The following is a 14,551-nucleotide window of genomic DNA, read 5'->3' on the forward strand; positions in this document are numbered from 1 at the left end:
TAATAAATAAATAAAATAAATAATATATATATATATATATATATATATATATATATAAGCAAAGCAAATTTGAATCGAATGATAAACAAACAAGATACCTTTTCACATATCTTGCATTAATTCTGTAATACAACATCAAAACATTTCCATCACTTACAAATTTCGAAGGAACGTGGAAGAAATAATAAGTAAAAGTGACAACAGTTTGCACCAAAATGTTTCATACGTGAATTTACACATACTAAAATTGAATGGGGAACGTGAAATAGGTACTGTGCATTGCATTCGACATTGTAATTTTGTTGCTTATCATGCAACTTTTAAAATGAACAGTCAGCTGATTATGATTATGCAATGATAAGATAACATCCAAACTGTATCAATACGACATTAATATACAACAGCTATTTATAATAAACATCGATAACAAGAAAATTTATTCGAAAGATATGCGAATAAATTGAAACCAGTAAATCAGTAAAAAAAAGAAGCTGCCATGCACAAATACAAAGGACAATGTTCCAAGGAGTTTCAAAATTTCCATAAGTAACAGTTCCCTACTCCTCAACATGGACTTATAGTTAAAATATCGTTCACTTTAAATGAAAGCTAAAATGAAGCTAAAATTCTCCCCAAAGATTTCTGGAAATGTTTAAAATAAAAGTTTCCAATTTAATCGCCATTACATATCGCCAAAAAAAAAGAACTTTTCTGCCTCATCTCATCCCAAATGACAAATCCCTCGTGTTTCTGTCAGTAGGAAAATTTTTGCCTATGAAAAACTATAATTTAACTTTCTTTTGCAAATTTTGACAAACTATGCCTCATTACTAGCTAAATGAACAGTTTTCCAACAGTTTTTTCTGCCGTAGAAAAATCCAAAAAATTAACTCGTTTATCAAAAAAGATAATTCAGTATCCTAAAAAGTTTGAACAATGAAAAACAAAATAAAAACAGAAAAAAAAATCAAATGGGTTAATTTAAAATGTTAACTGAACAGTTCGAAAAACCTGTTGAATAACCCAAATAGCTTGCTGGAATTATTATCAAAAGGCTGTCTGAATAATCTAAAAAGTTGATTGAATTTCAAAGGACGAAAATATGACTAAAAGGCAAGTAATTGTTAGCAAAAAATGTATAAATGATAAAGGTACAGTCAATCAACCATAAAATCTTGATAATTCATGACAACATTCACTCTTTGTTCCTTCCTCTTCTTTGATTTGTTCTGGCACCATCGTCATTTTAATTTACCTATTGCTGCAGATTTATTATTACTTGCTGGATTCATTTTTTTCCCAAAACCAAATAACTTCGATGATTTTGTCGATGAATTACTCTTCGGTGGCAGTGCTTGGGTGCTAGAATTCTGATGCATCGAAGATGAAGGACCCGAAGAACTGTGACTGCTTTCTTTATTTTTACCCGTTAATCGCGGAAACAATGCCTTCTTCTTATCCACTTCTTCCCTGAAATTGAAAATAAGCTAATGACAAATAAATTGAACCAAAACAACTAGAATTCAGCAGAAAATATTAAAATAGCAAAAGAAAGTTATGTTGAGCGAAGAGTACCAAATACATCATTACAAATGTATTAACCAAAAATATATAGTAATCATCAGAACAGAAAAGCTAAAACTTTTCACCCTGTATGAAAATGGAATATAACGGCTTACATCAACTGAGTGCGTTCAAAATGAGCCAGAAAATCTAGCAAATCTCTAAAGTTGTTAGGTAGCTTATTGCCTTTATAGAAAACCAATAGATTTTCTTAGCTTTCAGTATACTTCTATTTAGTTGTTGAAAAAGAAAAAAAAACAACCAGAGTTAGCATTTAGAAACTGACATTTCAATAAGAAGAAAAAACCTCACAATGACAATGAACTGACACTTCCAGCAAGTTGATTTTGATATCGTTTAGGATCCACCAAAGCTGCTAGAAGCGTTTTCTGCTGATCCAGTTGACTGTTTATTTTCGAAATCCATTGATCTTTTTCTTCTACTGTATTAGCTTGCGCTAAGAATGCATTCGGTTGTGTCGGATCATTACTTTTCAGGATGAAACGTAACGGTTCATCAGGAATATTTGCTTCCAATACCATCTAAAATTAAACAGAAATATAAGGTACTGATAACTTATGCTGGGTAAAACTAAAATAATTGAGAAAAAACACAAAAAGCAAATTTGCAGTGCATTAAAGCAAATGTCATTCAATTCTGAAAAAATACCAATTTAAAAAGTACCAATTTTTACCAGAAAACTGTAGAAAAAGTCGACAATATTTCAAGATTTTTGAAAAGAAAAAATTGGAAAGTTTAAAATTGGTTTAATCCCTCTTACATCTAACTACATAAGACAAAATATTACATCAACCCGATACGTTCAAAATGCATTAGAAGAAAAAACCTTAGCTATCAGTATATAATCTAGGAAATGCCGAAAAATTAGTTGAAATTGGGTAGTTAACTTTTTGAACTAAGCGAAAAGAAAGAAACCACATTATCGGGAAAATTGATATACACGACATTTCTACCTTAATATATCATGAAATGTAATTTATGCAGTAAGAAATCACTATGTGATAGCCCGAAAATTCAAAAATAACTACACAGTTTTTTTAAAATCTTTTGTGAGGAGAAATCAGATGATTAAATCATTCCCTAACAATATATTCACACATTTCGATACTGAATTAATAGCAAGTGATAAAGAATGTTTATATTGTATAAATATCGCTTAGTATCCTTTCCATAAATCTTTCAAAAGCTTTGCCTCTTTTGCAGATTTAAAAGTTAAAAAATCTGTTTTAAAAAAAATAAATCCCTATTTCTTTTTCTTCATTACCCATTTCTTTCTCCTTTCATTAATCTCCTCACTACGGCTATAATGTAATAAAGGAGAAATCTGAAAATTCAAAACCAAGAATCAACAAATTCAAACTGTACAGCATATTACCTCCAAACTAAAACCAATTACTCCGTCGTACCTTATTTTTCAGGAAAGCAAAATTCAATAACATGTTTGTCACGTTTCTTTTCCTCCACTTCTTCTTTTTTTTTTTTTTTTACGTGATTAAATCATTATTTTCGTTTTTTTTTTTAAATGTTATATTTTCTACGTTTAGGGATTCTAATTTTCGTCTTATAAGGTAAAGATGAAAAATCATTAGTAAATGAAGAAGGCTATTGATCTATTTCCATAAATATTAAACAAATAGCTAACATATCACCGATAAAACAAAAGAATCAATCGTGATATTAGGTAGCACGGATATGAAGCATATACTTGAGGAACAAAAAGGGATGAATTTACGACACTTTGTAAAATAGTCCTCTATTACACTTTCTTTATTGTGTCTCGTCAAGTGTTAATTCTTTCCTTACGTAAGTTATACGTTATGTTACAACCAGTCCATAAACTGTTTCAATTCGTATTTCTTAATGCTAGATACTATGTCGTTATAGGATAGAATAAAATTATTAAAATGGCATTTCTTTCCTCTCATTTCATTTAATATCTTATCATTTGTGAATCAACAGTTATTTGCTTCCAGTTTAATACTCAAACAGAGAGAGAGAGTGGAAAAAAACATCAAAGAAAAACGAGGGAAATGAATTTTTCTTTTTCAGAAATATTATACATTACAATGATGTAGGGAATATATCAAGTAATTTTTAATCTAAAAGGGTTCTATAATGATTTGCAATCAAAATTTCACCCCCAAATTATCAAAATGATGAAAAATAAATCAGAAACATAATGTTTGAAATCAAAAACAGAAAAATGTATTCCCGAATAAATTCTTCGACCTTTCAGTTAGGTTCGAAAAATTGTTGTTTGAGTTCACAATATATCTTAGAGAATCGTTCATTTAGAACTAAGGTTAAGAATGAACAATAAAGAACAAAATAAAAACTTAGACTGTCACATACAGTTGACGCAAACTCACCTTATTAATCATAATTTGACTTTTGAAGATGTATGTAGGATTGCCAAATTCTTTCTTCGGCAAAATACAATCGGCAATGATTGCAGACTGCTCAAACAAAAATATTCGCCTATCTTTCCCTTTGAAAGGCTGTGATGGTGCATTATCTGAGATTGCCACTGTTCCCTGAAATTCCTCCAGTTTTAAGAGAAAATCTTCACAGTTTATGTCATCACATATATTATAAGTATGAATTAATATTTTCTACTTCAAAATTACATAGATTTATCAAAAAAGAACGTTTTATGCCAAATGAGGGGTCATGGATATCATTAATTTTTCAGAATGATAACGTAGATGGATGAACCTGATATATCAATTTTCCTTGAGCACTTAAATTCCCATCGAAATTTTGCAATCGGCCAACTTGCATCATATCATCGCATGCTTTCGGTACTACATGCATCACCTGGAAAACAAAATTCATGATCCTTGTCCGACTTTATCACTATGGTCACAAATACGCCACAGTGTTGTTACACATTAGGGTAATAGTATTAATAATGATTTTGCTTTCCAGCATTTACCTGAATGTAAGGTTTCCTGACTAAGCTACCTCTTGCTTCGTACCAAAGGAGAAAAATATTGAAATTATTATTAATTTTAAGTTAACTAAGGGAAAACCAGTATTCGCGCTTATAGAGACCTCGTCTACATAAATAAATACACCTGAAGAGCTTTTTCCAACACTTCCATTCGATCACCTGCTCTTTCTGTATATTTCAGAATATCCTTCATCAGTAACTGATATTTCATTATACGTTGCACTGGTTTGATTAACAGATCACACAGTGCTATCTTATGACCCAGTTTCTGCTTTGTTTCGGCGAAAAACTAAAATTTTCGAATTGAATGTTTAGCTGTAACAAAAAAAGAACTCCCGTTTAAATTCTTTGTAGATAAAGTGAATGCATGACTTAGTGAGCAAAAAATAAAAATGAGACATTCATCTCATCAAGAAAACAATTTTAAGCTGTTTCAAGCATGAAGATTACGACTGGATAATTCAAGCAATTCAAGCACGATGAAATATTATTACAAGTCATTCACCAAAAACCTCAGACTCCTAATAAAGGAGTAAACTGAAGAGAATAATCAAGGAGTAAACTGAAGAAAATGATAACGTTGTGAGCATTTTAAAGGATAACATGCGTCACATGTAATTGCTTAACAGATAACGAAACAATAAAGCTGATAATAGAGTAATTGCATGAATATAAAAAAAAATTCTCACAAATAAAAATATACCTGCTCGAAATCATCCTGCGCCATCAGAAAGTCTGATTTTGGCTTATTCTGACAATATTTCACATAATATGTATGTAGCCTTCGTTCCTGTGATAAACAATATAATTGATACCTATTTTTAGCCAAATGATCTTTGTTTGGATTTAATACACCGTCCAAAACAAAAAAAAAAAAGTTGACAGCATATACTGATTCATCATGTACACTTACAGATTTAGTAAAAAGAAAAAAGTATGAATTGAGAAATATATTACAGCCAATTTCACATTCTTTACTGTGCTATAAAGTGATATTAAAACTTTTCGAGTTACCAAAAATTTTTAAGCGCAATCTAATCAATAATTATACTCTCGTTAAATTTAAGCAATAAGTGATTAAGCAAGGAAGCATTAAGTATAAAAATTTAGAAGTTACAGGCCGAAGAGTTTTCAGATGGAAGAGATTTAAAATTAAAACAGATATCGGACACTGACCGAATGATTAATGCATGATGAACTATGATAAATATGTGTAAATTCCCCACCACTTATATCACCAATATTTTTATGTGTGTGATTACATGAAATGCTCCCATCACAGATGGTGAAGGATACCTGAATGAATTGAAAATCCCACTTAGAACGAAAAACACAAAGTGATAGACTTACGTATTTAACAAAGGCATTACCCGCAGCTTCATAATCTTCAAGGCACTTTTCAATTTCTTTTAAAAATAACCTGCAAAATAAAATTACGTAGATAACTGAAAAGTAGTGTCGATAAAAGACCTGACATAACGAAAAACAAGTGGACAAAGTAATAAATAAACTAAAGTAATCAGTAAAAATAAAATAAAATAATATATTACGTCTTATGAAAATCAAGAATCTGAGCGATATTTGCAAAAATGATTTTATCTTTGCCAACCAAATCCTCCGGCAATTCCATCGTTTGCAAATTTGCCATATACCCATCTACTACTGAAGTCAAATCTTTTACATAATCCCGTTCTGTATCGACCAATTCCATTAGCACATATCTGAAATTAAAAAAGAAATATGAATCTCTAAGAGTATGAGCAAATATTCAAATCATAGTCCAGTTTAATGATATTCGATCACTAAATTAAGATAACGATAATCATAGAACTATTCTACATTCAATCATAAGTAACATTAATAATCAGTTAATAACAATCATTGTCAATGACAACTATTAGCCAAACTACAACGGTCACAGATATAAAATTACCATGCATCCAATTTAGAATTACCAAGAGTTTGCTAACAACAATTATGATTATCAAATTCAAAATTAAATAAATTTAAAAAACGAACCTTCGCTTTTGCCTTGCAATGTCTTGAGGATTTTTTTCTTCCTTCTCCGAAGCACCATTTTGATCTTCCGTTTTTTCATTGCACAAAACTAAGAGATCGCTTGCGTGTTGTTCTTCCATCTGTAATGTTTAGCATTTGAAACCAACTAGCAATTTTAAAATTTAGGCATTTTTTTCTTAAAAAAAAGAATTCTAAAATGATGTTTCAAAATTATACAGTTACGTTTACAGATAGTTATATAATATGTCAAAACTCATTTTATCAAACTAATTATACGAAACATATACAATTATATGTCACCAAACATTGGATTTTTAAATATACTAAGTATATTCAAGTAAATTTCGAAAAAGTAGGAGACAAAAAAATCGTGAAACTTGTTAAAACTTGAAAAATGGATCTTTCATATAACTCTTCCATAATCCATCCAAAAGACTGCATAAAAAAATTTCATGAACAAGAAATCACACTGAGTTTTCTTGTGATAATTTCGTTTGATTTTGCTTTAACAACTCAGGTACACTTTTCATTTTTTTTTCAAAAAATCCAAATTGTCTTGCTTTCTCCCCTATAAATTCAAATGACAATTGTTGATATCGTTAAAAATTGGGAAAAAAGAGAAAAAAAGTCATCACAATAGTTTTCATCAATGAAAAAAATAAGTTTTTTAATTGTTTACTTTTTTTTCCTCTTCTGTTTGTATTTCATCTAAAATATCATTCTGATACAGGAAAAAAAAGGGGGAAATAGAGGGGAAGATGGAGAAGATGGTAGAAAAATAAACTTCAGAAACAGAAAACATCGGGGAAAAAAGAAATGAAAAAGAAAGAGAGAGGAATGGGATAAAAGTAATGATAATAAAAATAAAAATAAGGAGAAGGAATCTCTGGGAATAAGCATTTATCCTTTCTTATCTCAACATTATTACTACTTCTCTAAGTAATCAACAACTGTTCGATTTTATTTCTTTTCCTTCCTTCTTTCTCTTCCTTTCTTCCTCCGCCCTCTTTTTACCGGCTTTCAATGAAAAATTTTTATAAAATATAATAAAAAAAAAGTTTGTAGAAAAAACTGCTACTCTGGTTTCTATCATCTTACCTTCCTTGTTTACTTTACTTGCCACTACATGTATAATTTGATCAAAAATTAAAGCACGGAGTATAACACGGAGTATAGGAGTTCGTGAATATTGACAGGTAAAACGAAAAATAATGCTGTTAATATTTTAGGAACTAAATAATTATGTACTTAATATAACTAAGGTAAACACATGACAACACTTTAACTTCTACTCTTCCATCCCTATTCTTCTCTCTATAACAATTTCTTACCACATACCTATTATCTAACAATCATTCATCAAACGGTAAAAATCGATCACTTTCAATAATTACAAAACAATAACATTTAATTTTTCCTATCAATATGTTAAGTACTACCTATAAATGCTAAAAAACCTCCCTCATCTATCAACTGATTTGAATATCAATCACATAATGAATACGGACCGTTTATCACGATTGAAATTTTCGAAAAATCGCTTAAGACATTACCCGCTAAGTTATATCCTAATTAATTCAATCATTTCGAATTAAATTGATAATTTAAAATTGCACAAAAGATCAATATTCAACCAATAATACATTATAAGCGAACATTTACATTTTCCTACCAAATCATTAGGAAAATTTTTGAATAGAAAAAAAAGGAAATCCCTTAGATTGAAATTTCAAACGATTTCATTTTTGCAACCATAATATCTCATTACACATAGAATACTTGCTTGCTATTTCTTATACGTTCTAAAATTTTAAATTATATTTTAGCAACAAACTTCCCCGCAATGTGAATAAACAGAAATCCAGTCAATTTTTTTCTTTATTTTTGAAATCCCAACGAAAATGAAGAACAATATTAAAATACAGGAAAACGTTAATAAAAAGTGTTTTTCTCATTTTTATTAAATATAAATTGAATAATTTGTGCATATCAAACAGTTTATTTCTTTTTTTCATAACAGCAAAAACTTCTAAATTAAAAAAGCAATAATGTTTAGTTTGAATTTTGAACGAACTAAATTGACAAAGAGCTTTGTATAAGATACATCCAATCCCTTCCTCTTACATATTGCTCATATGAATCAATCTATTTATCTTAAAATTTCATATGTAATACGCCGTATTATCCTAATCTATTTCTAACTCTAAGCCAATCCATTTTTGAATAATTTTACTCCATAATTTCACATGTATGTATGCATCATGTAGAGAGTTTCAGAATATGGTTCAAAATACTCTTGGGATTTTATCTATCTCTCTTTCTTTTCGTCTCTTTTTTTCTTTTTTGCCTTTCATCATCCAATCAGTTTAACTTATCATTAGTTTAGATTTAGCTACTGCTACTATTGCTGCTGCTGTTGCTGCCGTTGCTGCTGCTGCTGCTGTATGATTCGATCTTATCTGAATGAGTCAATCTTGTTTTTGAATCTCTTTACATATACTCTTTCAAATAGTATAAGTTCATCATTCTCACCAATATACATAACATCATTCGCACCTCTTTACGCTAACCTATTTCTAGCTGAAAATATTATAAAATATTTACGGAGATGCGTAGAAATTACATTACTGCAATCAGCAATTTACGCAATCTAGTCCCATTATCATTTGTCATTTCACAAAATTTACCCTTACTTAAAATCTCCACTTCTTTTTCTCTTTCCCCCTTTCTCCTAGATAGATTTCCTTCTCTCAATTATCTAAAAAAACCACTGCAAAATTTTTCTTCATTTGCCAAATTAATAATATAGAAAAATTTTTACTTTTACATGAATTACTTCAAATATTTCCTACCAACAATCCGTTATTACCGCCTTAAATAATAATCTAAAAATGAATAAAGCGGTTATTAGCAAAGAAGAAAAAGATAATGAATGACGTCATTAACAATTACTACTGATGATGCAAAATCGTCATAAATCGTCACAAACGTCATAAACCAATAATTGGATAACTGGATAATTCGTCATAAACTGGATAATTGATAATTCAACAACAACCGATTGCAGCCTACCGAATTAACCAAAAGCTAGATTCCAGATCACCGATTTCGTAAAAAATCAATGAAAGTTTGAATTGTCTTCATTTCTCAATAGACATACCTGTCAAACGAAGAAAGCAGAATAGTTTAGCAATAGAATAGTTTATTTTCGTATCAATAAACCTTATTCCTAAACTAATGGTGTCATCAATCATGCTACCAAGTACTTCTTGAAGATATACCATACTAAATGGAGAAAAAATTGTCACCAACTCAACCCAACCTAAAATTACTTTAATGAGAAAAGTGTAGAAACAATTAGCTGAATTATGCTGAAAACTCAGCAGAAAATAAGAAAATTTCGAATGTTTTTAAAACTTTAGATCAGATCAATTTAGGAACATATTTAGACTCGATCGATTGTGCTGCTGCCATTTCATCTTCATTTTAAATTTTGGACGAGACAAAAAGATTTAGAATAAGGTTAATTAAAATTGAGCTGAGGAGTAAAGAAAATCAGACTGTATAAAATCGATGTGGGTAGGGCCTAGATAACCAGTCATTCATTATAAAATCAACTATCGATTAATGTGATGATCACAATTAATATATTAATGCATTTTCCAACGTATTCCCCTTCTTAAATTAATTGATTAGTAGATCCTCTTTTTTGTCTCACGCTGACTTTAACAATACTGAATCCATAATATCATCTCATTATAAACAATGAATACCAGTCATTCTTCAATATAGCATATTTTTTATTAATGAAAGAATATAAGCCGAATACAATTTTTACGACAGAAATACTAGAAATTTTAAGCGTATTGTTACGTCAATCAAATTAGAATAAAATTATAAAAAAGAATGTAGAATTGTATTTACAGGAAAGAAAATAAACTGAAATATGAAAATGGAATATAAACTGGAATAAAAATTGAATATAAAGTGAAATGTGAAATTGAAGTGGATAAGAAACACCGTAAAGTGATCAAATTAAAGAGAAACGAAGTAAATCAAAATGCAAAAAAAAATTAAAACGAAATTAAATTTACAAAGAGAGAAAAAATTTTCTTAAAAAACACTTACCGATGTATTTCGAGATGCAGCAGCATCAGCTACGGCGCTGCTCAATTCACTCATTGGTGGCGGTAATTCAAATTCGGCCTGATCGGAGAATGATGCTGTTGACTCAACTGTTGGATCAATTAGTGGAGGATTCACCGAAAGTAATCCTCCAGCGGTTGATGCTTCTCCGTGTTCAGTTGTCAAATTTGTTTGATCGTCACACGATGACAAAACACTATGAGCTCCTCCCGTTGATGTTGTACTAACAACCGTTAAATCTGATTCTACCAAATCCTGGAAAATAAAAGTGAAAAATTTTCAGAATTATTTCGAACTTATACAAATAACACTTTTAACTATAAAGTTACTTGAGGAATAAGCTCCTACTTGTACAAACCTATTTCTTTATAGATTTCATGTTAAATCCAATATTAAGGCATAACAATTATTTTATTCCTTTCCTTTCACATTCAAAAATGACTATTTCCATTAATTATTCTACAGCAATTCAATTAAATATGATTTTTCAATGTAAAATATGAAGAAACATAACTTCGTTCGTTTAGCAATAAATATATGAAAAATGCTATAATAGTGAAAGAAACTAAAATTAAAATATGAAAAATGAATAAACAATCACAAAACAATGGTGGAATATACTAAATTAAAGAAAAGCGTATATAAAACAGAAAGATTAAATTAAGAAAAAAAAACTGCAAAAAAAAAAAGAAAAATGGGAGGAAGAGGTAAAATACTCCAAGAAACAGTGCACATAACAAAGTATGGAAGTAAACAAGTAAATGAGGTAATCAAAATGAGAGCCCAATTCTCTTCTCTATTCGTTTCCTTTTTAGTAAACATCATTCTGGAACATATGATAAAGTGGGGGAGAAGATGAAAAAAAGTCACTATTTTATCCTCTTTCTAAGATACGGACAAAAAGAAAAAATATTGTGATAAAGGGAAATGTAATAATTTCTTGTGTAAAAAAGATTTCAAGATCACAATACGTGGAAAGGCCTAAAATAATGACAAAGATTGGGAAAATATTTGAAGGATATGAAAAGCAGGGATAAAGAAGTAGAAAAAAAAGGAAAGAAAAGATAAGCAAAGTAGAGAATAGAAAGAAAAAATAAATGGACGAGAGAAAAGAGAAAGACATCAATTTAACATGAATACTTAAAATTACAAGCAACGCATCGATTATTGTCCTGATGATGATTACCAGGCCAGCTTCATAACTAGGCTTGACTACACAAGATTATAGACTATAAAAGGGAGAAATGAAAGCAAGAGATTGTGAAGTGAAGAGAGGATGATTGAGAAGTTGAGTAATAATGTGAGAAAACTTGAAAGCCACTTGGTATAATCTTATTTCTATTTCTTTCTTTTGCTCCTTCATAACTCATTGTTTTTTTACTTCTTTTCTTTTTTTAAAAAAATTTTCATAAAACTTCAATTAGTTTTTTATTCTATTTTCCGTCGGATACTTCGGCCAAAATAACTTTGCCCCTTAGCCATTTTTATTGTTACAAGTCTAATTTATAATACTCATTACTACATTTATTGAAAGTTTTTAAAAGTTTCGTAAAGTTCCTTTTTTTTCTGACAATTAGATATGAGTCAATTCCCAATTTCCAAGTTCCTTTTTTTCTGGCAATTAGATATGAATCCAAGCCAACAAAAGATTTGGCGGAAGAAAAGTTTCATTAACATACCAAAATATATGGAAAAAAATAGCTGAGTTTTGGAGTATTAACATTGAAAATAAGGAAAAAGAAAAAGTATTAAAGATACAAGCACTAGAAATTGATAAAATTAAAAAAACGACAAATAGAAAATCGCTTTTAACAAAAAAAAGAGGCAAATGTTTTCTTGAATTCCCTTTTTTTTAAGGCTAAGGTTAAAAGTAATGATGGCAAAAAGAAAGCAGTGAGGAAAGATAAAAACTTTTAAAAGTTCCATTTCGGAATTCCATTCACATTTCATTGCCGTTATTTTTTAATTTAATAGAAAATCAAAAAGTAAATGATATTTTTTAAGCTATCACTTATGAGTTGCGTAAATTATTCACCTTTCGATATATATGGCAGTAACTGTGACTGTATATTTATTATTTGTTTATGTTTACTTATCATTTTCAATCATATCATTTTGCTAAATACACTGTTTAACTCTTTCAACGAGTCTAACACTGGACTGGAATTGTAGAAAGCAGTATTAAATAGAAGTTACCAGTCAAATGCGAAAAACCGATGAATCCTCAGCAAATCAATAAAAATTTAAGCAAAATATAATGATAAAGCACGAATTTCAAGTGAAATAATTTGTAAATTACATAACCTTTAAAATAAACTTCACTATCAAAAAGGTTGCATAAATAATGAAAGTAAAGGTAGGCAACAGTAACAGCATGTTTAATAAATTACTTGCGCATATTTAATATTAAGGAATTTGATAGATCGAAGAAGACAATGTGCATGTAATATATTCAGATCAAAAAATCTAAATTGTTAAGGATGAAAGATAATGAAGAATAACTTAGCTTAAGTTATATAAGCACCACAAATAGTATAATACCAGAGTGAGAATAAGATGAACCGAATGATTCATAGTAATACAAATAAACATAGAAGTTTGAACAAGAGAGGATTAAAGATCTAAAAATGACTGGTACAGCTGACAGTGAAATGTTAAAAAAGCCAGTGTAAAAAGGAACAATTAATCAATAGAAGCTTTTCCGGAACTGATTCCGATGTGAATTTGAATTTTTGATTTTCAGTTTTTCATCTCAGATTTTTCTTTTCAATATTACTTGTTACTATTGTTCAAGTAAACATGAGCTAAAAGCTTATTGCAACCTGATCACAAATATCAATCTTCAGTACAATCAGAACAAACTTATGGGGATGTCAGTGTAGTCCAGAAAAGGAAGACAAACTTGTTTCAGAAGTTTGAGTTGTATTCCTAAATGCGAGAATTGAAAAACAGCTTTAAATATCAGTCAATAAACACGGCATAATTACACGAGAAAATGGTAAACATATAGTTAAAGTTACCGTAATAAGTACTGATAATATGTTTGAGGAATGTTTTTAGGAAAAATTGAAATTCCAAAGTATTACAATTCCAAATTTAATCCATCATATAAATATCTATGAAGTATTTTTTGCAAATAGACAAAAGGAGAATTAAACAAACAAAATAAGAGGAAAATAATGACGATGAAATAGGTAAAAAAATATTTATTACTATGCGATGCTTTTCGTTGTTTATAAAGTTGTCCAATTAGCACTTTGAATTTGTTATTTGTGTTCTTCAGACTAAAATAAGAATATCAAAAATTCGTGGAACAAATCATTATCATTTTCCTCTTAAATGATAAACAACATGACAATGATAGGAAGTATGTAAGTCGTTTCATTAATTCATCATCATTTTCTATTTCAAACTTATGCACAAATAATTACCATCCAGAAATAAATCTTAATTTATCCTGCCATATTACTATAGAGGGGAAAAAAATTCCTTGTCTACATTCATTAGTTTTTTCTTCCTTTTTAAATTTTCAGTATTTGTTAATTATATAAGCAAACAGTGAAAATCTAAAAACATTCATCCTAACACGATGTAATCAGCAATATGTCACATCATTTGATCGTAATGATAGCAACTGATAAATACAACAACTGACATTACACATCATGAAAAGAAAATATTTCTCCCTTTTTTTGCTTCCATTTTGATATTCTAAAGTCAAGATCAAATTACCCGAATTTCAGTTCAAATAAAAATTGAGAAACACCAACAAAAAAGCTTGGTAAACCTATCATACAATCTACTTCATTCATATATATATACATATATGTATGTATATATATATATATA

General features: G+C 29.2%; 1 protein-coding gene across 1 annotated transcript in view; it reads right to left on the minus strand.

Moving 5' to 3' along the window:
- Positions 1-1,093: 1,093 nt before the first annotated feature.
- Positions 1,094-14,551, minus strand: part of LOAG_18568 (uncoordinated protein 73) — a gene marked incomplete at its 5' end in the record, with an annotated part of 17,400 nt that continues 3,942 nt past the window's right edge. The window contains 10 exons of the mRNA XM_020451231.1: positions 1,094-1,470; positions 1,876-2,105; positions 3,954-4,118; positions 4,300-4,401; positions 4,662-4,826; positions 5,241-5,327; positions 5,888-5,957; positions 6,088-6,258; positions 6,557-6,675; positions 10,685-10,957. Coding sequence (XP_020305005.1) covers positions 1,242-1,470; positions 1,876-2,105; positions 3,954-4,118; positions 4,300-4,401; positions 4,662-4,826; positions 5,241-5,327; positions 5,888-5,957; positions 6,088-6,258; positions 6,557-6,675; positions 10,685-10,957 — 1,611 coding nt within the window. The remainder of the gene's footprint in view (positions 1,471-1,875; positions 2,106-3,953; positions 4,119-4,299; positions 4,402-4,661; positions 4,827-5,240; positions 5,328-5,887; positions 5,958-6,087; positions 6,259-6,556; positions 6,676-10,684; positions 10,958-14,551) is intronic.

This window comes from Loa loa (assembly GCF_000183805.2).
Source record: "Loa loa unplaced genomic scaffold supercont3.369, whole genome shotgun sequence".
NCBI lineage: Eukaryota > Metazoa > Nematoda > Chromadorea > Rhabditida > Onchocercidae > Loa > Loa loa.